The 27848-nt window shown below is 39.1% G+C and overlaps 2 protein-coding genes and 1 long non-coding RNA gene across 3 annotated transcripts in view; all 3 read right to left on the reverse strand.

The window, feature by feature from the left end:
* LOC102081243 (alpha-2-macroglobulin) lies at window positions 1-27227 on the reverse strand. Its single transcript, XM_019353393.2, has 36 exons — window positions 27068-27227; window positions 26728-26908; window positions 26424-26580; window positions 25070-25122; window positions 24724-24744; window positions 20433-20598; window positions 20257-20341; window positions 20060-20177; window positions 19372-19489; window positions 19138-19247; window positions 18887-19054; window positions 18412-18639; window positions 17850-17913; window positions 17557-17702; window positions 13969-14118; window positions 11720-11854; window positions 11276-11366; window positions 11037-11142; window positions 10302-10527; window positions 7161-7287; window positions 6876-6997; window positions 6735-6786; window positions 4630-4713; window positions 4092-4268; window positions 3930-4005; window positions 3562-3718; window positions 3395-3469; window positions 2603-2765; window positions 2343-2530; window positions 1822-2034; window positions 1006-1127; window positions 791-881; window positions 612-680; window positions 421-526; window positions 219-260; window positions 1-82 (listed from the first exon to the last, which is right to left on the reverse strand). Exons 1-36 carry the CDS (start codon window positions 27145-27147, stop codon window positions 78-80), a joined length of 4272 nt encoding a protein of 1423 aa, XP_019208938.1. The 5' UTR covers window positions 27148-27227; the 3' UTR covers window positions 1-77.
* Window positions 1-27848, reverse strand: part of LOC106098407 (poly [ADP-ribose] polymerase 14) — a 208140-nt gene that overhangs the window by 158435 nt on the left and 21857 nt on the right. The window lies entirely within an intron of this gene.
* LOC112846179 (uncharacterized) lies at window positions 14374-17546 on the reverse strand. The gene is made up of 2 exons (XR_003219035.1): window positions 16420-17546; window positions 14374-15308 (listed from the first exon to the last, which is right to left on the reverse strand). It is a non-coding gene; the product is annotated as an uncharacterized LOC112846179 (long non-coding RNA).

Consider the following 27848-nt stretch of genomic DNA (forward strand, 5'->3'; position numbering starts at 1 on the left):
TTTGTGTTTCAAAAACATCTTTATTAAAATGTAAGCTGTATAACTTGAGTGACAACCTCAGGACTGACTGCACATCTTTAAACTGCAACAAAAGAATAAAACGTAAGGATGCAATTGTGTTAAAATAATCATTTCATTTTCATTGAACAAATATTTACGAAATAAATGTAATTTAATTTTGTGTGAAATGTGGTGTTCTCGCTATAACAGTTTGTTACCTGCAGCTGATGGGTAAATGTATTCAGTCTCAGCCTGGTCACCTGAGAGAGAAAACAATGTGGAAAAATGTGACTGGCTGTGTTTTTACAACACATTTAAATTTGATCCTTCAAATTCTGTTAACTGCTGTTTGTTGTACAGCTCCACTAAGGAGCAAAGTGTGTCAGTGTGCTGTTGCAGTGAAGTGAGTTAGAGTTGTACTTGGCTGGTAGTAGTCATAGATTTTGATCACAGCTGGTTTCAGGTTCTCCACTCGAAGTTCTTCTATGATTGTCAAGCTGTAGTTCTTGGGCATGTCCTTTGGTAACTGAACAGAATTAAAAAAACAGAAGACACACTCTGTAACAATACAAACATCATCATCTGGTATCCACACTGTGAATATCTCTCACCTCCTGTAAATACACCAGAACATGATCTTCTGTTTGTTCAACACGATCCACCAATGGGGCAACTTTGAGCTGTGAGGAGACAACAGTCTCCTTATTAATATTTTATCATCACCTTTATCTCATCACAAACTGACACATGTAGCAACATTTCTATTCAGCTAACAACTGCAATAACCCACCATCTTTAAAGACACTTCATTTGGGACAAATCCAGAGAGCATTTTGATATCCAGGATCACCATGTTTGTAGTATTCTCCTTTCCACTGTACCTGTGTTTGAACAGTTAAAAAGTGATTGCACTGATGTGTATCCATAGATGCCACATTTCCAACAGTTATGCCACAGTGGCAAATAAAATACCCCTAGCACTTATCTAATCTGTTAAATACTTACTGGGATTTTATTGTCAGGGCGAGCTTGCGTCTGGATTTACTTGTTGCATCAACCTCTGATTTGACCTCCACACTGAGAGTAGTGACATCAGTGGGACTCGGGATATTGTAGTGAAGAGAAATCTGCGAAATAGGCAACCAAAAGAGGTTTGCAATTTATAATAACGGTAATAATAAGAAGAATATAAATCTGTTCATGTTTTTATGTTTATGTTTCTCATTTATATTCAAAACATAGTGGCATCACATTTTAGGGGACTCATTACAGAAATATGAAATTATTTCAGTGGTTGTGGCCAAACGGTTATGTACACTAATTGTGGGCAGAAATGTCAGGTTGACTTGGAGCTTCTTTAATCAAAACATTTAAAATCGAGATGAAGACTTGGACCCGAGGAGGGATCTGGAAATAGAACTGCTGGTTCTTGACTTAAAAATATGCCAGCTAAGATGGTGCAGGCATGCTAGCAGGATGCCTTTATGATACTATCCTCTGGGGATTTTCCAGGCATGTCCAACTGCAAGGATACACAGGGTGTAGCTAGACCTTCCATGTCATCTGGCCCTAATCCATCATGAAGAACAACAACAACAAAAAAATAGCAGGAAAAGGAATGTTTGAAATCATTTCCTTAGTGGGAAGCCACTGCTTCCTGAATTTGGATAATTTGAGCAAATACATGGATGGATAAGCAAATGTGCTTTTCTGAGTGAAACCACACTTTTGAGTTGTGCTCTAAAGTTGTTTTTTTTTTCATTATGCATCTTTATTTGGAAAAAGGAACAAACAGGACGTTGTCACGATACTGTAACTGACCTGCACTGACGCGCATGCAGTGCCCTTCACCTCCAGGCTGTACTTTCCTGACACGCCCTCCATCGTCTCCTCCTGGTAGAGCAGTTTGTTGCCCGGATTTACATCGAATGTCAGCTGACTGCTGTCAGACTGAACTGTCACTGTGCTTGAACCCTCAGGACTGAACACCAGAGTGGAGTAGAGAGCCAGAGCCTGAAGAGCCACCACTGTGTCCTACAAACAAAATCATAGCTATTACATATACTGTTCAGTTATACAAATATGCACACACTGGTGCAATCAGCAGCTCTGGTATGTAGGACTCTATATTGTTATGTAAAACCAATTTTTGTTAAACAAGACAGTTTTACCTATCTCATAGAAAATATGTAATTTTGGAGATTTATATTTTGTGTTTTACAGGACAGCAACAACAAAGTAAAACTTCCGTATTCACCTTCTCTAAGATAATGTCAAATTAGTTTCTATTTATCCCAGTGTATACGAACTCAAAGATTTAAGCTGTTTGGGTGGTGTAGCACCTGAGTGGAGGAGAAGCCTCCGTAGTAGTTCTGCTGGCCAGTCAGCCACCTAATAATGCCAGAGGCATAACCCAGGTCGTCAGCAGCTGTGGAGGCACTGAGTTTGGCCAACAGCACATAAGAACTGATTTCCACTGACAGGGAGGCTGATGTCTCTGCTGCTGTCTGAGACCAGTACAGGAAATCTCCTACAAACATACAATAAAAGTTACAGTTATGGTAATAACACCTGAATGATTTCCTGTTAGATGCTGACTCACCTTCCCTCACTGCAACTGTGTCTAAGTGCTGCAGAAGGTGAGCGCGGGTCTCCGTGTCTCCTGCCAGGGTGAAGACATAGGCTAGCAGAGCTGTAGTGTAGGTGTTGCTGAGGTCATTGATGGACTCCCTGAGACAAGCCAAGCTATTATTCACCACAGGATCCTTTAAAACATCAAAAGAAGAGCCCTATGAAGACAAACTATTGACCCTGCCCAGGACAGGACATATGCTGCTACTCTCTTTTATTCAATTGCACAATGTCACTTTTTAGAATCACCTGCACTGATAGTTAAGCTATTTATTTTTCAGGATATAGTTATATTGTTACTTCGTTAGAGTTACTTGATATTATATTTTGCACTATCCTACTCTATATTACTGTATACTACTATTCTTATTGTATATATTGTATATCTTATTCCTCTGTTCCTTTGTCTCTCTTGCAGCATTGAGCATGTGTATGACAAAAGAATTTCCCTCAGGATAAATAAAGTTTTTCTTATCTTATCTTATATCACCAAAGTTGATCATTTCCTTGATGTAATTATTTGTTTAACTTCATTTTCATGACTGGAAATAGGAATAATGCTTTAACATATTTCCTTTTTATCTTCAGACAGAAAGTATCGACTTAAGTGATTTAGAAATCAATCATAAAAATGTCTTTTAAAAATGAGGGGAAAATGGACGTCAAAAGAAGAAAATGAAATAAAACAAATACAAGTCAGTGTTGTAATTTCTTTACATTGTACAATACGAAGTACAAATGGGATCACATCAAGTTTACTCACATGTTGGGATATATTCATTTCCAAGAAAGCAGCAGTGATGTATGCACTGAGAGTCACTTCATCAGACACACCTCCCTGGTGAGTGAAACCAAGTTATTTCTGTGTGCTGCCAAAAAAATTCTCTCCACACAGAATTAGTATCAGTCCCAGCTAAAGTATGGACTTACCTTCATTCTGTTGTTGAAGAGTTTGCCTGACTTTTCAAAACAGCCATTTGCTTGTTGTTTATTTCCCAGCCATGTCTTAGACTCTTCAATAATTCTTGGATCAATGTAGACAAAAGACTGAGCTTTGGCAAAACTTCTCATCACAAAAGCAGTCAGCCTGACATAAAAAAGCAACCAAAAGAAAGCTTCCTCATGTTTCAAAATTATATCAAAATGTGTCACAGTTATACCATTATAAGGTGAGTTGATTTTCCACATTTCCAGAAATAAAATGATAACAGGATGGGATATTTAAGGAGTAAATTTCACCAACAGGTTCAGTTTTGTTTGTGAGGCAAATGGAATATTACGGTAATTATTATTTTCACCAAGTGTTTCCTGGTCCTCTTCCAAATGTGGTGTATGCGCCTTCATTACTTTTGTAGTTCAGCTGTCTTTGGTAACCTGTAACAACAGGAAAATAACTCTTAAATAGATATTCTATTCATAAACTTTTGCTTTTATCCCCACTATGAAACAAACACACTCACCACTGGTCAGGAAGTTGGTGGCTTTTTCCATGATGGCTGGGGTGAGCTGCTGTGTGCCTTTCAGGTACTGGAGGATGTAGATGTTGGGGGCTAGAAGAGCCATGTTCTGCTCTCCACAACCAAACGGCATCCGGAGCAGTCCATCCAAGTTCTTCAGAGCCCGGCCGAGAATGTCACCTGATCAGAGGCACTCAGTCACTGAGACATAACATACAACTTTCGCACACTTGAACTGCAAATAGATTAAAACTAGTAACCAAGTTAAATATTTAGAAAAATACAGCAGGTTATAAAAAACTGTACGTACTAAATTCAATTTTTTTGCACTTTGTTATTGGAATGTATTTTCTAAACTATTTTCTAAACTGCAAAACTGTTGGAGTCTCATTTCAAAGCATGTTTCAAAACCAGGCAAAAATAATGCCAGTCCAGTTTTATTCGTCTTTTATATTAATTCACTATTGATTGAAAAATGAAACTTGCTATATTTCTTCTTGGATAAATCTAAACTCATTTAGTTAAAAATCATCAGGTTTACCCAGGACTGATACAAAAGTGCGGGCAGATCCTTCAACCACATTCTCAGGCAGCTGTATCTCGGTTTCCTCTGTCAGTGTGTCTCCTGTGTACAGACAAACAATCACCATACAGAGAGAAGCTTAATCAGAACGTCAGTACCAAACTGGTATCAAATCAGCAGGCGGTCACAGCATCATGAACTGTAACAGGTCATACGAGAAATCACACACCTATAATTAAACCTATAAGCACAAAAAATATTATTAAAACAATAACAACAACAACAATAATAATAATAATAAGAGTGCTATAAGTGTGACCTAATAATTCCACACAGATGTCTCCAGACTGACTCTTACCAAGCATGTCAAGTTTGTAACATAGTGTATATATGAGATATAACTATAAATATCTCATATGTAGTTGAGATATACTGTAACAACAAAATGTCCTGTGGGGAATTATCAAAATTTGGTGTGACACCCACAGACACCCTTCAACAAAAACTCAAAACTGGAATGACTGTGTGGCACACATCTTTAATGACTTTAAAAAACAAGACTTGGGTACACAAGATATTGTGTCTAAATGTCGAGCCAGAATTATACCATTAGTTTGTTGATGACTACCAAAGGCATGTGGTCAAGGTGCAAGTTGACAAGGGATATGTAGCTGTCATGGTTCTGGGTCATTTTGACCCAGTGTTTTTGTTATTTTGTATTGTGGTTTATGTTTTAGGTACATTAGTAGTCTTAAGTTGAGTCTGTTTTAAGTTCCGTATATTCCCTGTTTGGTTTCTTGTCCATTTAGTCTCGCTTTGTGTCGTTGTCATCTGTGTCCCTGTCTGTGTGTCTGTGTTTATGTGAGTTTGTGTGTCTGTGTGTGTGTTTTGTTTGCCCTCCTTGTGTTTCATTCCATCTTGTTTATCCATGTTCCCCTCTCTCTCATCCCCTTTGTCTTTTGTGCTCTCTCGCCCTCTATGGTTTCCTCGCTCCCTCTCTCCTCTGCCTTTCTCCCACTCCTATGTCAAGCTCGTATGTCAGTCTAGTCTTGCGTTCTTTTGTTTCCTGTTTTATTTTGACAGTCTCACGTTTCCATGTTCGGTGTGTTTAGTTTTGCATCTCCTGTGGCGTCATGTTTATTTGTGTCAGCTGTGTTCCCTGTGTGTTTTCACTTCCCCCGTTACCCTTTTGTGTGTATTTAGGTCTGCGTCTCCCTTTGTCCTGCATTGCGATCTCCGTCATGGCTGTCTTTCTCCATTTGCCTCTCTGTTTGTTTAGTTTACGGTAATTTCCCAGTTTAGTTTTGTATTATTTTTCAGTTCAGCAATAAAAGCTTTTTGAGTCAAAAGTCCCGCCTATGAGTCTGCATTTGGGCCTATCCTACGTGCTCCACATATCTGTTTCATGACATTTAGCCAGTGTTTCTGAGGGTACATGTACATCTTTCAAGGTGTAGATATTTTGACTTATAAATATAAGTATAAGTATAAATTAGAAAAATTCCAAAAGAATTCAAACATGTGCACCCAATTCTTGTTTGTAAAGTAATTAAAGCTGCATGCTGTACAAGCATTCCATTCTACAATTTATTTATTTATTAATATCAATGAAAATTTCTAATTAATTAATAAATTAAAGCCCAAACCTACCATGACATTCATGTCCATGATGAATCTATGTAAACTTTTAAGTACAACTGTACATCCTCACATCATATTTTCCTTCTTGTTCCTGTGATGCACTCATTGCACAGATATGCTTGATAAAGTAAACTGCTGCAGAAGAGGTGCGAGCAGAAATGGAATAATGTTTCTTTAATGGCAGGTAACTTTAAATGACAAGCATCAGACTGGAGAGGAAGATGGGAGATTTCCAAGGTAAAGACTCAGGCTCAGCAACTGACATTTTTTAAACTGGAAATTGAAATATTGAAAGTATGGTCTTCCTGCATTTAAGAGTTTTTCAGATACTGGATCTATACACGATGTGCTGCTGAATTATGCTTTTGTGAAATGTCATCAAGGCAAACTGAAATATACCATTTCATTTTGTTTATAAGTTTATTTGTTGTTTTTTCTGTAAATATTTGGCTGGGGTTTTTTTTGGCAGAAACCACACCAACCTTTTGGACAAAGCAGCCAGTTGGATGTCTTTGCTATCTCAGTCCCCTCAGCCTGAGAAAAAATAAGTTACAGTTTCACCTCCATGAGAAAAAAAGTTTTCAAATGCAGAATCTTTGTCATCTTGTGTTAATAGCACCAACCTTTACTATGAAGGATTTTGTGACCACATCAATGCGGCCTCTCTCTGGTACTCTCACAACCTCATTATCACATGAAACATGGGATGGCACTGCCTCAGCAGACACAGTCACATTCACAGCCCCTAAAAAAGGACAACAAACTTCACCTTTCTCAACCCTGTAAAGTCTTGCACATTAAAATATTGTTAATTAGATAATCTCACTGATTTTGTAGATACTGAAAAGAGATGAGGCGTTGACTGAAAGGACATTTACACCGGCGTGGATAAAAAACTTGATCCTTACCTAAAACTGTTGGAATCATGGTCCAGCTCACAGTCTTGCGCTCCTTAGCACACAAACAGGATGTGTACTGCTCACCGGAAAGAGGGGTGAGGGTATAATCTGAGGAAGGCGTAGAAAAGACTGTGACCTGCACAAAGAACAAAACAGCGGGTTGAGTTTCTAAGTCAAAGAGGAATTCAGTGTTTTCTTGTTACTCTGTAAGAACAGAATACTTTCAGCTACTGCCTCATTCACCAAGAGTCGCTTCACATGTTTTGATTTGGTATAATTTTGCACTGAATATCCTTCCTGATACTTGATAGAGAAGTGTGTACACCACTACTGTCAGGGTACTGGCTCTTCAACCCAGTTTTTTTTAGTTATGCTCTGGAATTATTTATTTGGTTGAAAGACCTTGGACCAGGGGTCGGCAACCCTAGGCATGCGTGGGTTAACTGATGACATGCACCACCATAGCTGGACTGGACATCGGGCATACCGGACATTTGCACGGTGGCCCGATGATTTTTTTTTTTTGGGTGGTGGATTGGCCAGACGCTGGTCGGTCTGTAAAAATAACTCAGTTGTTTGGTGTTGGCCATGGCGTAGCTGCCACAGATTCAGTAAAATTAACAAGTGGTGGAGGCCAGCAGGTGGATGAGGGAAGGGGAGGCAGGAGGAGGAGAGACCCGAGGCAGCCGCCGGTCGGAGCGTCAGGTGAACTGAACTTCAGGTAAGAAGTTATGACCTGCAGTCTATCTGGGTCAGATATAAACCAAGTTTAGGTGGAGTTTATTTTCGTTGTGCTGACTTTTTACAGTCAGTTACAATAACTCGTACTGCGTGCTAGCTAGCATGACGAAATTTATATACTGCTGGGCGGGTGCTATGATTTTATTGATAGTGAACTTTATTTTATTCATAAGGTTAGTTAGTAAAGTTACCAACCGTCCCGTACAAACGGAATCGTCCCGCATTCAGAGAAATTATTACGCGTTTCGTGTTGAGCTGAAAAGGAACAGTTTGTCCCGGACTTCAGCCAGGATGGAAAAAGACACAAAGCTGGAGTTATTGTGTCTTTGCTGCACAGCTGCATCTTATTCTCCTCTCATTCTCTCCCCTCTCTCTCCTGTTGCTACTTCAATCATGAAACTGATCAATGATCAGCTGATCAGCTTTTCTCTCTTGTTTGTTTATCACCCACTTTGCGCCAGAAAGAGGAAACCGCCGGATGTCGCACTAAACAACAGCAGCACGTTTAAGCTTGGTCAGCTGTTGTTAGAATTTATTTAATATTAATTTCTAGTATCAGCTGAGGTTTTCTGGAGCCACAGGTGTAAAGCTGCCGGTCATGATGGTTTGTATATCTGGTGAGAGGGAAACATGCAGATGAAACCAGGAGATGTCCTTACTGAATCATCAGAGCTGAGCAGGTGATGTAGAAACAGGTTTACCTTTTAGGTGACATGGATGAGTTGAAGGGAAGTTATGAACTGTTTCTGAGAGACAAATAACACCAGGATCCTTTTCTATGTAGCTGACAGCTGGTAACTGTACAGGGGCGGGTCTAGCAAAGTTTTGCCAGGGGGCCAGGTAGGGCATTAACAGGGAAAGGGGGGCACAAAGAAATACTTTCTTATTCTCATTTAAAATGTCTGGCTGTTATTAAATAATTATCTAAAGCTTACAACCAAAGTTTTTATCTGACGTAAAATGAATAGAAATCATACATTTACCAACAAGACAGTGTACATCACTGTCACAACAGCGTTCGTTTTCATTCAAAGGCTTTATAGCTTTAATATCTGGGGGGCCGGTCTTTAGTCAAAATGCATCCATAGACTCAAGACACAATGCATTTTTGGGACTTTCAGGTGTATGGACCAATGTTTTATCTTCTGATCAAACCAGAAATCTTTAATGAGCAGCTAGATTTGTCTCGCATCGAAGCAGCTAGAATCCACAGCTGTGCGTGTTCATGGAGCTTGTATTTTCACCTGCTGGACATCACTACCTGACAAGTTTAACTGTCTTCAGAACATTGCAGAGGCCTTATTGACAGTATTTGGCTCTACATATCTGTGTGAGCAGATTTTCTCTCACATGAGTGTCCTCAGGTAGCCGTCTGAATGCTGGACACTCGTAGACCTGTGTCTCTGAGTGGGAGACCAGAGATCACATTAACATGTGTATCTCTGTATTAACAAACATGCCATATTGGCCCAGTGTATTTTTCTTATCATTGTTGTGAGGAGACCATAGATAGCATTTGTATTTTCTGTTGTACAGTTCATTTGCTGTTATGGAGTTCTTGTTATGAATAAAAAGTGTCTTTTTTTGTTTCAAAATAGCTGATAAATATTCACTGATAGCTGCCAACATCTGCAAACAAATATAATTCTATAAAGTGGTTCTATATAATGTGTAACTGTCAATATAGAGCGTTATTAAATTTATTGCTCATGCAATCATATGGCACACTGACTTCTGAGGAAATTTTAAATGGCACTCGCCATCAGAAAGGTTGCCTACCCCTGCACTGGACTGATGTTCAGAGTTTTTATTAGTTAGTTTTGAGTTCCGGATTTGACTTGTGCTTCTGAGTTATTTTTAGTTCTCAGCTCTTGTTCATTCATGTTTGTTCCCCATTTTGTCCAATCTGTCACTATCTTGTCTCTGTGCCTGGTCATCAGTGTCCAAGTGTTTTTTGGTCTCTCTGGGTTCTGTCTCAATCGCTGTCTGTGTTCCTTATCTAATGTAGTTGATGTGTCTATTTTTCTGCAGTCCCTCTGTTATTTTCTGTTTTATTTTGATAGTGTCTTATCTCATGGGTACGATGTTGACTTTTGCTTCCTTTGTGTTATTAGTTTTGATTCAAGTCAGCTGTGTTTCCACGTGTCTCCACTTCCCTTAATCACCCTCCTATTTACAGTATACATTGCCCACTTCTCCGTCTGTTCCCCATTGCACCGTCCTTCATTGTGGATGTTTTCTATTAAATGAGTGAATTCCTATCCTGCCCAGTCAAATAAAGCTAAGATTTTGAGTTTTATTCTGTTTGATGAGTCCTGCATCAGCGACCACTTCATAACCATCTGCAAAGTCTGTCAGCATGCTAACATTTGTTGACATTTGTATTTTTGATATAGAAACATTGATCACCATGATGCAGCTGGTCAGGTAGCTGAAGACGGTTGCCTTCAGTTCAAAGTGCTCCCCCCGGATGATGGAGTAGGGCATGGTGAGCTCGAGGAAAAAGGGCTGGAAGACCCTAAATTCTTTTCGAGGAGCCAAACCAAAACCCTGAGAGGACAAACAGAAAGCCTCCGTCTCCCAGGTGGTGATGGTGTCAGGGACAGTGAGGGACACATCCTTTGTTCCAGACTCTCTGAATCAGCGGATTCAAAATATACATATTGTCAGATGGTGATTACACAGATTAGCCAACAAATACATGCAAATGCCAGTGCAGCACTCACCACGTTCATAGACATTCTATATATAAAATAGACTCACTATACTATATATATAAAATACAGGGTGGGCCATTTATATGGATACACCATAATAAAATGGGAATGGTTGGTGATATTAAAGTCCTGTTTGTGGCACATTAGTATATGTGAGGGGGCAAACTCCTCAAGATGGGTGGTGACCATGGTGGCCATTTAGAAGTCGGCCATCTTGAATACAACTTTTGTTTTTTCAATAGGAAGAGGGCCATGTGACACATCAAACTTAATGGTAATGTCACAAGAAAAACAATGGTGTGCTTGGTTTCAACGTAACTTTATCTAACTATGTAACTAATGATCACTTACTAATTTAAAATGTCAGTAAATGTCATGGTCAAAAAATATTTTGGGGAAAAAAAGCACCCCAAAACCTAAGACATACCCAGTTTCCACCAGGTCCCAAATCCAAGTCTCAGGAAAGAAAGCACGGACAGTTTTCATCGGTCCTTCTGATGGGCCTAAAGATCCTCCAGAGTAACTTGAACCCACTTGTCATTTAGAATGGTAAAGAAACCAAAAAACAAACAAAAAATAAATAATAAATACTTAATCAGAATCAATAAGAAGGTGTAACACACTGGGAACTTTTTTATGATTTGCAAATCAAAACAAAAATATCACCTAAGGGCATGAACTCGTATTCTCTTCCCATGAAACTCAGACATGAAGGAATTTCGAGCAGCAGGTTTGTTGCCACCTGTAATCCTACTCTCTAGACACACAAACATCACAGAGTTAATTACAGCTAAAGCCATGAAAAGCATTATATTTATCATCAGCTGATATGCTCTGGAGTTTTACTGTTAGCTGGATGCCTCCTCTAATCAAAATCTGCAGATGGAATGCTGCTGTAACTATACCAAGTTCACCAATGCTGCAGAGAAGGACTATTGTTTGTCATAGACTACATAGTGCAGTAGAATATTATTTATTTATGCAACTATTAAGACTCACCTTATGTGGAACATTTGAAACAGTCAAGGTGCAAGGCCAAGATCAAGAAGCTGGATCCATGGATCCAGTGAAACACACAACACATGCTCATGGAAAATATTTATATATTACCTGAAAAGCAATGTAGGCTTCATTATCTCCATAAGATGAACTATATCTTCTTGTTCTCACTTTTAAGCATTTTCTTGGTTCTCGTAGCCGATATGGGAAATAAGATCCTTTCATGACAGGGAGCAAGTTAAATATCTAAGAAAAAAATGTTCAAAGAAGTTCAAACAATTGAGAAAATCAGATTAAAGATCTGTACTTATATGAACCACATATGTAGCATTTACAAATGATCAGATCACTATGCAATGTAAGGTTTATACCACAGCTGTCCTAAATGAACAGGATTGGTAATTACCAAAATCAATTTTTATGGTTCTGTAATTCTCAGGTCTGGCAGACCGTGTGGAGAGGAGAGAGAGTGGACCCAAATGCAGACTATGGAGACAGAATTGAATTTTTAACAAATGTGAGGCTTTTATTTTTGGCTCTAAAAATAACAAACAAAAAGCAAATGGAGATAGAGATGAAACTAACAAGACCTAAACTGGGAAAAAAACTAACCACTAAGTACCTGGATGTGAAGAAAAATAACATGGAACGTGAAACCCTAAGCCACGAAAACCAAGACCAGAGATATGAGTGGTGAACAGAGAAACCGACAAGTGACAGAGGGAAACTCAAACTATAATACACAGCAGGATGATCAGGGAAGTCGATGCAGCTGGGGAACACATCAGACACACATCAGGAACTAATCAGACATAACAGGACAAGGGGAAGCAAGAGACTGTCAAAATAAAACAGGAAGTACAACAAACATGGAGACGAACACGAAGACACGCAGGATTAACTCGGTGATCAAGGGAGAAATAGACATGGGGAGATAACTGACTGGGGGGACAGAGAGAGAACACAGATCACGAAGACAAGAGTAACTAAGTGAGAGACGTGGAACACAGGGAAAACACAGAATAAGAAAATTAAAGACAAGAAACTATAAATATAAGTGTCCTTCTACTAGTGTCCTTCTCTCGAGCCACAATCGAGAGTGTGCTGGTGCACGTCATCTTCGTGTGGTACGCTGATTGCTCAATAGCCGATAGAAGAGACTCCAGAGGGTCACCAGAACTGCAGAGAAGGTGATCGGCTGACCACTCACCCCCCTGGACTCCATTGCCAGCTCTAGGTGTCTCTCCAGAGCCAGGGCAATCTTAAAAAACCACCTCCATCCTAACCACCACCTCTTCAACATCCTGGTTCAGATCCAACAGATGCAAAACCAGTAGACTAAAGAACAGCTTCTACCCATGGGCTGTCAGAACCATTAATGCAAATTAAGAGTGTGAACAGACTTCATTCTGTCGCTGCTTTTGACTCTGTTGTTGCCATTCCCTATGCAATATTTTCGTCTTTCCTTTTTCTGTGCAATATTTTGGCCCCTGTGCAATATTCTAGCAAATGTGCAATTATCACCACATCCTTAATGACCACAGCCGTTCCACTGTTATTTATTTATTATATTATATTAATGCCCTTTTACATACCCCCACAAGGTTTCTGTAACTCATACACTGTGCATATAGTTTACTTATATTGCTGAACTTATATTGTTTTTCTTCTTTGAATATTGTTTTCTGTACTTTTGCACCTTTGTGGTCTTGCCTCTACCTAATTTTGTTGTGCAAGCAGCAGCACAATGACAATAAAAAAATTCTAAGTTCTTCCAAGTTCTAAGCTGAAAACTACTAAGAGAACCAGAACCATTTGTTTGAAAACGCATCATTTTCTCTCCGTTTTGCCCCCCCATCCACACTGAGATGGCGCTTTCTTCAAGGAAAAACGCAGCATTTTGAAAACGCTCTCGAAAACGCATACATTTCAAAATGGAGCTGTCCCGTCGCAGTGTGGACACACAAAAAAGCAGACTTTCTAAAACGATGAAGTATTTTAGTCATGTGATGCAGTCATGTGACCAGATAAACAAAGATAGCAGAGTGCATTATACAGCAGTTGTTTTGATTGCTCTCAATTTTGACATCCCTAAAAAAGATGAATACCAGTTTGTACATGCTCCAGATAACTTTTCTTCAAATTCTTTAATTCTCACTCGCTTTTGCACATGCGCAGGACTGGAACGTAAGCGTTTTCATCCATTTCAATGTGGACGCGCAACTCTGTGAAAACGACTGAAAACACTAGTGTGGACGCGGCGCATTTCCAGATGAAAATGCCGTTTTCAAATCTATCCGGGCTAGTGTGGACGTAGCCTGAGAGTAAAGGATGTATAAGGTGGTTGAGACCACACTTACCTTATCTGCATCCAGAATATTCTCAGGCTCTTTGATGAGGACACTCTTATCAATGGCACTTAAACCACACAAAGAGTGTGGAAGCGCCGTCACCTCCATGTTGGTTTTTTCTCCTGGGACAGTTGAAGAAGGTGTGAACTCCAATGACACCTAACACAGACAAAGCGTGCATTACACCATCTAAACTTTAATGGTTCTCAAAGAACAAAAGTTCAAGCCTGTATCACACAGAAATCATTCACTAGTTTTTATGTAGTTTTTGGAGTTCAGGTTTGATAATCACTGTGTCATAGTCTGGGTGAGCTCAAGTGTTTTTTCCTGTGTTTTTCTTGTGTTGCCCAGTATCTACCCTGGGGTGGCGCCCTCGTCATCTCACCTGATCAGCTCCCCTCATCCTCACTGCAGTCAGTGAGATAGCATTTAAGACCAGGGTCCCCCATCTCTTCTCCACCTGTTTTCGAGCTAACCTCATGTTGGTAACAGGCCTTATCATTCTCCTTGTTAAAGGAGCATTTTCTGTTGCACATTCTGCCACCCAGGATTAATCCTTCTACCGCTTCTGCCTGTCCTCCTGCCACCTTCTCTCTTGGATCTCTAGAAAAGAAAGGTTGGAACCCGCTCACTAGCTCACCATTCTAGACGCACACCCAGCGATTCAATCCCCCCAGAGCCTTACACGTTCCACCTGCCAAGTAAGACTCTATTTTAGTATTACTCACCTCTCCAGACAAGCTTCCCTTGCCTCTTCTCTAACCATGCTCTCCCTCTGTTCAGTTTTGCTACATTCGGTTCCCTGCCAAGTATCCCTCCTTCGTGTCACTATTTACTCATGTGTTTAAGCAAATAAAACCTATGAAAACCTTATCGCTGTTTCCCATGCTTGAATCGGCTCTTGGGTCCTCATCCATGTACTAACCTCCAGGCCTTTGTGACAGTACAATTGGCCTAATGAAAAATGGACCCAGAAGATCCAATACAGGCAGCGATCTCAAAGTAGGGTTCAATACTAGGTAATTATCAACAGTCAGTCCAATTCCTAGAAATACAATGCAAATCTATTGGTGACACTCAAGAGAAAATCATTGCCTCACTATTAGAACTCCAGCCCAGTTTCAATCCCAGCCAGACCACTTCCACGCACACTTCCACTCCTTTCCCCGCTTCCATAGGACCTGCCCCATCTTTACCTGCCATTAGCACTTCTAGCACTTCTCAGCCTGAGCCATTCACCAGGGTACAGGGTTGCTGTGAGGGTTTCCTGTTGCAATGCTCTTATGTTTTCTCAATCACCACACTCCATCCCTGACAACACCTCTGAGCTCTCGTAAGTGGTAGGCAAGCTGAGGGGTAAAGCATTGGTATGGGTTGAGGCTTGTTTGTCATCGCATTCCTTTTCATCCTGCTGTTATGATGAGTTTCAAGGGAAGCTTAAAAGACCTTTGCCCACCCCATCTCTGAGGGCAGCGTAGCTTGGAGCTTGAAGTCAGGTTAGATCTAACATAGCTAAGTTTGTCATCGATTTCTGCATGGCAGCTGCCAAGGTGGGTTGGCCTGATCATGTGCTCCTGGGAATATTTATGAGTTAACTTCTCATGATGAGCCCGCATCGTTCAAGGATTTGATTTATTTCCTCCTCCCACTCTCTCAGGATCGCCTGAGAGAGAGAAAAGGCTACGTAGCTGGCTATGTAATTGCACTTACCTCTGTTCTACCCGATCCTCCAATTCTAGCCACAGTTTTAAACAATCAGATTATTTCTCATATTACTCATCAAACCAGACCAGTCTCCCTAATTATTTCTGGCGACTGTCCTTGGCTACCCTTGTCTAAAGAAACAATCCCCATATCGAATGGTTACACAAATTACTAGCTGGAGCCTTTTTTGCCTTGCTAACTGCCTCAATAATCACCTGCCGAACCTTCACCACCAGATCTGTCCTCAGTCCCCAAGGAGTATCATGACCTCCAGGAAGTATTCTGTAAACATAAGGCACTTCCACTCCACAGACCCTATGATTGCACCATCAACCAGCCAACCTGACAACTTGTCCAAGCCAGAGAGAGAAGCCATGGATAAGTATATTTGAGAGTCCCATCATCTGCCCATCCTCTTCCCTGGTAGGTGCAGGCTTTTTCTTCATCACTAAGAAGGACAAGACCCATCGTCCTTGTATTGACTACAGAAGTTAAAATCAGATTGCGATCAAAAGCAAATATCTTCTCCCGCTCATCAATTCAGCTTTTGAACCTGTTCATGGTGCCACCACTTTTTCTTAGTTAAATCTACACAATGACTATCATCTGGTCCCCCTTTGGTCACTCAAAGTATCTGGTCATGCCGTTTGGTCTCACTAAAATTCCCACAGTTTACCAAACATTAGTTAATGAGGTCCTGCGAAACTTCTTGAACATTTCTGTGGTTGTGTTTGTGCATTTAGACGACATCCTAACCTTTTCCAAGACTCTGGAGGAACATCTGGTCCTCCAGATGTGGTCCTACACATCAAATCTGTGCTGAAGCACCTTCTCGAAACCGGTTATACGTCAAAGCAGAGAAAGGTGAGTTTCATTCATCTTCAGTCACTTTTCTTGGTTACATCCTGGCAGGAGGGCAGGTGAAGACCGACCCAGCAAAAGTCCAAGCTGTTAGGGAATGTCTTACTCCCACATCTCAAAAAAACCTTTCTCAAATTCATCAATTTTTACTGCCGCTTCATCTGGAATTACAGTCAGGTAGCAGAACCACTCACTCACCTCACCAAGATACCCTTCACCTGTACACAACAGGCCAAAACTACATTCACCTGCATTCGCTAATACAGATGAATGCAGGTGTTCACCTGTGTTCATAGTAGAGGTTTATGCCTCCAATACAGGAGCGGTTTAATTTCCTGGGACGTGGAGGAAACTATCCACTGTGCTCTGCTTAATGAACCTCTTTTTGCAGCCGGAGGTGGAGCTCGCCATTCCATGAGTCCAATATCTACATTGCCATGACATCTCGACTTAGACTCAGGAAGTGCTGCTCAAGGTTCTCGATTGACCATGCCACAATGCAGATCGATTGAGAACCTCGGCTCCCAGGTATACTCCGAGGCAAAAGCTATGGCAAATACCTCCCGCAAGCAGGCCCCACGCAGCATTGGTCCCTATGAAATCAAGGCCATCATCAGCCGAACAGCAATAAAGTTAAGGCTCCCTGCATTCATGCACATAAATCCTATATTCCACGGGGAACTCCAGCCCTCTGTTCACAGTTTTGCCATATTTGACCCCCTGCCAAGTATCCCTCCTTCGGTATTTATTCTTGTGTTTAAGCAAATAGAACTTGTGAAAACCTTATCACTGTTTCCTGTGCTTGAATCTGCTCTTGGGTCCTCGTCCATGTACTGACCTCCAGGCGCTTGTGACACACTGCCCACTCGATGTTTGCTAAAGCTGTGGCTTCCTTGTTGGGAGGGAGTCTGTTCCACTTCGGTTGAAGTTTTTGGGGGGGTTTTTTGTACGTCATGGTTTCATATAATTAAACCTAACTTACACTAATTAATATATCTAGTACAGCTGCACACAGTTTACACCAACACATACCTTGTGACTGAAGCATTTCTCAGTAGAGAAGTCAGCGCTGTGGGCAATCACATTCGTACTGGAAAGTACAGCATATGCTACAATCTGGACGACTGGTGCCATGTCAGTAGAAATTCTCAATTTAAAGGACACATCACCTTCATTCACTGAAACAAACAAGCATACCAAAAATAGCTATAACATCAATTTTATTTTAATAATCACCAAACTTTTTTTAAAAGTGTAACTGGATTTAATACCTGATATTACAAAAGAATTTCATGAACTCATGATTTGAGCCAGTCTTTACATACCTGACTGATCTTTCATTTTAATCTGTTTAAATCCTTGCATGACAATGGCTCCTCTGGACAACACCTGAAGAATATAGAAGAAAATGACACAAAATGTGTAATCCAGCTGTGACGTTGTGCATTTTGCGTCTCTCCCAGCTTTAAGTCCTGCCGGGAGTGTTTCAGAAACAGACAGTGCAGTCTGCTTGTGGTCTTTTATTTTGCGAAAATTGACTGGACTTTGGACAAATGACCAAACATCCTCCAGCTTCCGTCTCCAGTGGGGCACAAGGCTCGGATGCCCCCTCTCCCCTTCATTGTTTGCAATTTTTATCAAACTAGCAGCAGCAATCAGGCTATAGCAATTAAGGGAATAAAATGCAAGAATGTAGAACATAAAATTAATCTTTATGCAGATGATGTGTTGCTTTTTCTTCAGCATTTACAAACCACTTTCTCTGAGGTGAATATATTAATAAACTCTTTCTGTTTCATTCGATAAACTGGTAGATTTTCAAAAGTTTTTTTTCCCTTTTTCTTTTTTTTTTTACTGTGGATGAACTTGTGACAAGCAATAACTCACCAGATATACCACATCCATGTAAACTGCGGTTCCCCTCACTATAGTGTACTGAATAGATATATCCTCTTCTGCATCGCAGGAAAGGGGTTTATCCTTCATCTTCAGCTTCAGCGAGCTGAATGTTTTTTCATCTTGAGAAGGAGGTTGGGATGTATACACAGTGTGAAATCCTAAATCATAAAAAGGAGTTCTATATCTCTGGAAGTGTAGGGTTGGTGTCAGGGCTGCCTGAATTGTAGAAAAGAAACATACATAATTTGATGAAGAAGAAAACACTGTGGAAAGTCACTGGAAGATGGGTTTTAGAAGCAACCTCATGTAAAATAATCTTAACAGTTTCACTATAGTCACTAATTACTATTGTAGCACCTTGGAAAAGCGACATCAGAAATCATATTAAGACAATGAAAACATTGTCATGTAACTTACCAATGTTGACTTATAAACTACTATTTCAGTGTAATTATCTACTTACATGGAGTTTAATATCCTCATGAAAGTTATCTGTGCTGAATGAAAACTCAGCGACACCGTTGCTGTCAGTTGTTAGATTTTTTAGCAAGCGTCCCGACCAACGTTCTCCCACAAACAGATACACAGGTGCTTTGGAAATGGGTGTATCATTGTAGTGAACTGCTTTAACCTGTTCAAACCACAATGTTTCATTACTAAAACCCACATTATTTACACCAGATTCTAAATTCTATAGCACAATTTTAAACTTACTTTTCCCTCCACATTTGATCCTGGTTCCCAAATCTTGGGAACATCAACAAAAGACGCTTTTCCAAGGACAAAAGAAATTCTTATTTTCATTTCTTGTTTGTGTGAAATGCCTGAATACGAAACCTTAATGTTAAAACAATGCACATGCCATATTTCTGCAAATGCACAATAACCTATAATTTAAAAAAATGTAACAATTAAAATAAAATGAAAAATAACAACTGCAAGACTTTCCTGTTCCCTCCTCTTCCATTTTGGCACTGACATTCAGCACATCTTTAAGGAATTTTTTGTTAATTTTGGTGAAGGTTGACATCTTGAACGTAACAGCTGCACAACCTGTCCCATCAGCCTAGAAATTCAAAAACAATAAAATATAAATAAATTTTAAAAAGCTTACATCATACTTCTATCTCCTAAGACCCAAAGTCTTTCATGGCATGCATTTTTAATTTGTCTTTGCTATTTAGGCTGATTGGGACCTGATGAATGTAAAAACAAAGAATTATCTTTATACTGATTTTGCTCTACAAGGGCCTGATATCAACATATAAGGATATTCATTTTAATTTCAATAAAACAGTATCAGTATAATGTCATTAAGAGCTGACACACTGACACAAGCATCAGCCACAGAACATATTCATAACAGCAGAAAAAAATGGAGTCAAAGTGATAGCTATAATTCAGCATTCATAAATAATGAGGGCACACCAGTGAATATTACTGAATCTGTAACCGGGTATTTTATAATACAGAATTAAAAATAAATGCCTTAAGGACGCTAAAAATGATTTACTTGAAATTCAAGTTAAACTTGAAATTTTACTTGTTATATTCTCTATATCCTTCTGCATGGGCATGTGGTCTGCTTTTATCTGCACATTGTTGCAGGAGAAATTTGAGACTGGAACAACTGTACCCGTTTGGTCTCTGTGTGGCAGGGCGCCTCTATCTTGTGTTTCTTGGCAATAGAGCGTTCAAGAAGTCGGCACATCGTAACTGTAATACTTCCTGGAACAGGCTCTCCAAATGTGTACCTATTAAAATAAAAACAAAACAAAACTGCAATTTGTGAGGATCTAAATTGCAATTTGTCAAGAAAGGACTCCTACTTACTTTGCACATAATTTAATATCAACGTCTTCCTGGCCAATACTCACTTCTTCAGATACATTTACTGTTATGTCAAATTTGGGTAAAACTGGGGACAAAATATCAAAGTTAGCACCTGCATTGTATTAAGAATCTTTAGAAACAGAATGTAAAAAGATCTCTTTAAAGACCTGACTTACCATACTTTTCCACCTTGAATTTGTGAACAAATTTATCTTCACCCACAGACACTATTATTTTGTACGTTCCTTCATGGGCCTCAGAGTTCAAGGAGTATGAAAGCTGCAATATTTTATTATTGGATGTTTCATTTAACCACTGTCCAATCCTGTTTCTATTGGGATTCTGTTAAATACAAGAGAAGTAGTTGTTTATGACACATAAAATAAACACATGAATACAGGTGAAAATATGTTCTAGCCACGCTCCTTGCTCCATTTGCCTTCAACAAGATTAAAGATGGCCTACATCTTAACCTTTTCAATTGTTTGCACTTGTTTGCATATTAAAGAATATGTTGGTGAACCCCAAATGTTGTCTGGTCCATATATTGGTGTTTGTATTTCTGCATATTGAGTACAAAACAAACAAATAAAAATGTCTAATAACCTGGTATAAGAGAGAACTGGACTACTGCAGCTCATCTGGTCTCCAGTATAGGCAATATAAAGTTGTGATCAAAATGTTACATAAACTTATCATAGGGAAAAATGTCATAGTGACTTTCATTTTTTAATTATTTCTGTAGACTGTTTTTTTTTTCCAAGTTGAAATGACTGTACAGAAATCGGTAGCCATCAAGAATCTTCTGGCATAATTCCAGGTGGATATTTAATAATAATACATTTTATTTATAAAGCGCCTTTCAAGACACCCAAGGACACTTAAAAATAGAATAAAACAAATAACAGAACAATGATAAAATGAAGAACAAAAAAAGCAAAAGCACAAGATAAAATTAACAAACAATTAATTCACAGTGAATATGCAGATTTGAACAGATGGGTTTTCAGTTGAGATTTAAACCAATGCTTCTTATATCTGGGGGTAGAGAGTTTCACAGCCTGGGAGCAGAGCAGCTGAAAGCTCTGCTTCCCATGTTGGTGAGGCGGAAAGAAGGCACAGCAAGCTGCATAGAAGAAGGGGATCGAAGTGAGCGGACAGAAGAGGTAGTGCTTAACAGATCAGATAGGTAAGGAGGAGCAAGGTTATGAGGGTGAGCAGAAGAAGTTTGTACATTATCCGGAATTTCACAGCGAGCCAGTGAAGTTCCTGAAGAACAGGAGTGATGTGCTGGTACGAGGGGGTTCTGGTAATAATGCGGACAGCAGAGTTTTGAACCAGTTGAAGCCTATGGAGGGATTTTTGGAGGAGACCGTGTAAGAGAGAATTACAGTAGCCAAGCCAGGAGGTAACGAGACCATGGACAAGAATGGACAAAGACTGGTGGGAGAGAGAAGGACGTAATCTGTTAATGCTGCGTAGATGGAAATAGGCAGAACGATTGAGATTATTGATGTGAGATTTAGAGGACAGTGAACTGTCTAGGCTGACACCAAGGCTCTTAACCTGAGGTGAAGGAAAAAACTCCGGAGTCATCAGTAGTGATTAAGAAATGATTTGCCTTCAAAAGGTTGGATTTAGTGCCAATAAGAAGGATTTCAGTTTTATCCTCATTAAGCTTAAGAAAATTAGAGCTAAATCAGGATTTTAATTCAGACATGCATTCTGTAAGGGAAGGAGCTGGGAGGTAGGAATCAGGTCTGCAGGAGAGATTCAAAACATTGAAAGTGAAGATCAAATTCGCAGAAAATGGTACCAAGAGGGAGGATGTATATTATGAAGAAAAGAGGGCCTAAGACTAACCCTTGGGGTACAACAGATGTGACTGGGAATAGATGAGAACGGAATTATTTAATTTGAATAAACTGGGAGCGGTCAAGGAGATATGATTGAAATCAGGCTAGGGGTGTGTCAGAGATGCCAAGAGAGGGAAGCCTGCTCAGAAGGACAGAGTGAGAGATCGTGTCGAAGGCTGAGCTCAGATCCAAAAGGAAGAGAATGTTGAGAAGACCAGAGTCAGCTCCCATTACAAGATTATTAGTAACTTTAAGTAAAGGAGTTTGTAACCCAGTTCCTGAAATCATCTTAAACAAAAAGGAAAAAAGAAAAAAAAGTCAAACATTTCATGTTCATTGTTTCTGTTCTTACTGTCCTTTTTTAATGACGGTGAAACAAAATCAATATATTTATTTAAACATAAGAAGGACGCAGATTTATATATGATGTGCTCTGGTTAAACAAGGGTTAAACAAGCCAATCGGTGAAGCTCTAGGCACCTCTTGTCCCTCCTCCTCCCTTCTACAGCCGAGCAGAGCAGGCAGGCTAAAACTTTTTTTATTGGTAAGTTGGAGAAATTAACCTCTAACGTGTTAAAAAAAACATTTAAATTGATATTGTTCACAAAGCATGGATTTGCCCTTGTTGTCTTAGAGGACAGAGCGAAACTGGAGGGTTTACTGAGCTGTGGTGTCACATAAACACTGAGCATCCCATTCAACAGCGGTAAGCTAAATGTGGCTAACGAGATGTATGGAGTGTGGTTACAGTTGTTGGGTGTCTCTGAAACGTACTGTTGTTATGCTAGGTAGAACGTTAACTGAGTCATTAACCTGTGAAAAGCTGTAAATGGTTAAAGCAGTTGAAAATAAGTTTATGGGAGATAATTGTAAGCAGACTTTATGCTGCTTCCTGTTACTGTTTTGATGTCAATCGGTTATTTTACTATACTCAGTATTGAATACTTGGAGGTAATTTTTAGTGTATTTCCACTTGTACTAGAAGGCCTATGGTACAAGGGGGATTAAGCACATCAATTTTAATACTCCTATTGATAGACTGGTTCTTGTGTTTACATGTTATTGACAATATTGTCATATTGCTCCATTTCTCAAGGGAGTAATATACTTATTTATTTGTGATTATATATACAGTGAGTTTATTTCTGATGGATGTGATGAATGTTTACCATAAAAGTGAATTATATGGTGACTATAGTTCCTGAATATTTGAAACCTTGTGGAAAAATCTTGAATCTTACTGCAGGTTACAACTGTGAATTTTGAACATTGATACGCTGAACTTTGAACCTTGATATTTTAATGTTGTACAACATGACTGAACTGATGATGATTGAATTGATGATAGCTGATCTGAATAGTAGTTACTGCAGTGTGACACTACTTTAGTTTAATTTGTGAGAGTTATTCTTAAATTGGTTGTGACATATATTGGACCATTGTTTATAGGTCAGGTTTTTATATGGGACGAATCCAGGGACCAGTTCAGCGATTACAGATCCCAGAGTGTTCCAGTTTTCACTGGATGGTGAGCCAATTCCAGATCCTAGGGGATTATATACATTCACACGCACAGTCATTCGCACATTGATGGACTACAATTCTCTGCTGTACAAGTAGTGCAGTAGGACAGACAATCACACACACACACGCACTTCTCATTGGACGGACTCTGTTGCAATACACCCAGCAAAAGTGAACATGCTGAGACGAGATCAAAGTAAAACAGGAAGTACGAGAAACACACATTAAGATGCAGTCTGAGTAAATGAAGCTTATGCACAAGTTCAACAAGGAAGATGCATGACCTCACATCTATCTGCTTCCAGTTGCTGGAAATCTAAATTTTATACTTCCACTTTCCCACGCTCTCAAGCTGTTTGTGTCATCACTGGTCTAGTCCAGAAGCAGATGCAGATTTTTGCTAATCTCAAAGCTTCATAATGGGATTTCACAAATTTAGGTGCAACATCACAGCAGCTACAGACATCTTTTATGCTGTCTATGATTTTCAACCTTTTGAAAAACTGATTTAATACTTGAGCTATTCTTACATTCTACTTATAATATAATGTTGTATAGTTTCCTAAACCTCATGATCTTTCAGTATTTTTTTTATTTCTTCCATTTAGCTCCCATCTTTCCCACCTTAATGTCACTCACTGAAATTGAAATTACTATAGCCAGTCAGTGCCCTCAGTGGACTAATGTTGGAAGCTATACTTTTAGTTTTCTGCTAAAGCATCATGTTCTTCTCTGTCCAGCCTTGGATGGTGTTAACCATCTAAACCTACACCATGTTATGGTGTAGGTTAGGCTCCATGTTAGCTGTTCTTCTACTTGTTGGTATTGTAATTATACAAACTAGTTTCATTATCAGTGCTGTGTGTTTAATGTAGAGGTGTAAGAAATAACCTGACACAATATATACTGTTTATATATCAAGAAAATTGTACCACGGTAAACAGTGAAATCAGAATCAGCATATAAATGTAAAAGTTGCTTTGTTGTGCTGTTGGCTTTAAGGAACATTTAGACCCTTAACAAATCTATTAGATTTACATGCTGAATTTATAAAAGAAAAGAAAATGATGTGTGGTTATTTTCTTACCTCGAGTTCAATCATATTGCACTAAAAGGCAAAAAATCAAAAGGAACAAAAGTGAGAAAACTGTTAGAGGAAATGGGTTTCTTATACAGTGTCCTACCAATTTCTCTATCCAACTCCAGGCTTAGTAGCCTTAGTAACATAAAATGACTTTCAACAGTATGTGATTTTTTTAATGTTATTTTGTATGCTCCAAGAGTTTGCTTGTTAGAGTTATTACAGAATAAGTAAAAAACTAATTACTAAACACAGACAGTATATTGAACTATTGATTTGTTAGTGCAAGTTGACTGATAAACTCAACAGAGTGATAAAAGTCAAGGAGGAAAGGAGAGACAGAAACACTCACCAGCTGACTGACAGGTCTCAACTTGGAGTCCAGCGCAACGACTCTGAAATGCACTTTGGAAGAAGTTCAAAGATTTTACATCTTAATAAGTAATAAATCCTGACCAAGAAATGAAACTGAAACATTCTACAACATCATTACTGCCAAATACGCAGTAGTACTAATATAATTTTCTCTTTGCTTCTATTCATAACAAGCTGTGTAATGTGTATATATTTTATATTGCTCATCCTCGTGTCCTTTGCAGAGGCGAAGCGTGAAATGGACATGGTGGACTGGTGTGTCTTTGCTGTGATATCAGGTAGGAGCGAAAGACTTTCATGAAGCCTGGAGAGCACTTTAAAAAAATACAGCAGATGAGAATCTGACTTCTCTGAAGCAAAATTTAAAGAAATGATAGCTTGCTTAAACATTGTCAAAGTTTAAAGAAATTTATAGGACAAATCAGAATATTAATTTGTAACCTAACAAAAAGGCCCATATTAATGTTAATGATGTGCTTGCACCTTCATACTGTACCAGACTTTCCTGGCAGCTACAGTAAGAGAGTGCAAACTCGTATTAGGATATGTTTGTGAACAAGTGTCTTTACAGAAATTACAAAAAGCCAAACTCCAGTCAGCTACAACTGTTATGTTGTGTCTGTAGTGTTTTAAGTCAATCACTTCATAAACTGTTGAATATATTTAGTAGGTATTTTTAAAAAAAATAATTTATAGTTAATAAAAATCTGCATTGTGAAGCAGCATCCATGAATTTCGTCAACGCTTCTGCATTTATCATAGAATCATAATGCTGAACAATTTAGAAAAACAGTTTGTAGCATATACTTGTTCAGACTGAAGGCAGAAGGTGTTTTAAAAAAGCAGAACAGCAAATGCTTTTGTTCAAAAACTTAAATCTAAATGTTTCAAAGACAATAATGTGTTTCAAACGTGTAGGTGACACACAGAGTGCTGGGATTGTGCAGCACTGCTGTATGTTTACATTTTTTATTTACCTATTTAATTTTTAGATTATTCTGAAAAGAAAACATGAATGAATGAATAAATGTTTGCTGGAAACAGTTTTGGTGATTTGTACAAACATGGCCAGACTAACTTCAATTCACATTTTCAAAATGTGTTCAATAGTTTGTAATTATCATAGTTCAGCTTGAAATGCTATCAAAATATCTGGAAATTATAGAAATAAAAGTTTTTGTTTTTGAGGGAAAGGGACGTGTTCATGGTGGAAGTTCAGTACACCCCAGGAAAAGGGAGACTCCCAGCAGCTGGGGGCAGAAATTCTAAGAGGCTGAATCTGTATAAGAACAAATCCGTCTAGCTCTGATAAGTCATCAGCTCACTCTTACCTGTTTGTCCAGGGAGGTAGAGGGGTTTATCCGTCTGGATGAATGTCCTGGCCTTGTAGGCTTTGATCATGACTTTTCTCACTTCTTTTGAGTGAAATGTGTCTCCTCTTACCTCCACCTCAAAATTCAGAATCTTTTCTCCTTTCACTAAAGGAGCCTTTAAGAGAAGTGTTTTAGAGAATGAGGCGCACTGATAAATAAGAATAAATAAATAATTGTGTGTTGTGTTTAAAATACTTGATTGTGTGCCTTTTTTAAAATTAGAAATTACCAAGTGAATCATAACCCATCTTAGGGAGCTCACCTTAAACTGAGTACAAGTATGAAACTCTTCATTGGATGTATGTGTGAACAGGGTTGTATTCTCCTCTCTGGACATCAAAGTGACAGTCATGACCACAGTCTCACCGGGCTGCAGAAGACTTGCACAGAATTTGGTCTCAGCTCCAGCTTCTATAACTGCAGGAATGGCCACCAGGTACTGCCTGCAGAAAAAGACAGATGCATGCATAAAGCACTGACAAAGAAGGAAACCCCAAACCAGTACTCGTGCCAACTTCAACTACAACTTTGTGACTTTGTTACACACAAAGTCACAAAGCAAATAAATTCTATTTTTCTTTATAAAGAACACTTAAACTTACGGTTCAGCCACCGCTTGATCCGCACAGATCCAGCTCAGGAGGACACACAGTGTCCATGTCAGAATTCGTGAACAGCCCATGACTCACTGCAAAGATCTTCAGAGTCAGCGTCTGTTAAATAGACACTCCCTCAACCACCATGCTCCTCCCACTTAGCACAGATACTAACACCCATGACCAGGCCCTTCTGTTTGGTCTCCAGGTATCTTAAAAGCACAAAAAGTTTGTCATGCAAAAATTCTACAGGTAAAAAAAAAATCAAATAATTTTAAGATACTTAAGATGTAGGGTTTTTTTGTCCACAGACTTGTTTAGCACCAGGTGCTGTCTTCAAAATTAAAGCAAGTGGTAGTTTTTTTAAAAGGTTTTTAGTTTTCAAGTGTGTATTCCATTCTATTTATGCTAACACTGGAGAGAGAGAAGAGTTATTTTCTGTAAGTATTGATGTTTTCAAATATTTTACCAAAATCCATGAAGGAAATGTGGTTGTAGTGAGTGAAATGTTGTAACAGTGCCCTTTACCCTGTGTGAAATGCTAGAGTTTGTTATGTCAATAGTGTAAACATACCATCCTCAAACACATGGATCAGAACAGTAAGAAATGTGTTGGATGTAAATTAAGGCAATCAGCTATTTGAAGTCAAGATGTCATCAATGACTGCATTCCTAGCGTTTCTAGCAGTAATATCTCACATTTCAACAGCAAATAAAATAGATTCATATCCATAGTGGCAGTGGCATCCAAACTGCTTCCTGTGCATATCTGAAGTACTTACAGGAT

The sequence above is a fragment of the Oreochromis niloticus genome, linkage group LG3, assembly GCF_001858045.2.
Source record: "Oreochromis niloticus isolate F11D_XX linkage group LG3, O_niloticus_UMD_NMBU, whole genome shotgun sequence".
Classification (NCBI taxonomy): domain Eukaryota; kingdom Metazoa; phylum Chordata; class Actinopteri; order Cichliformes; family Cichlidae; genus Oreochromis; species Oreochromis niloticus.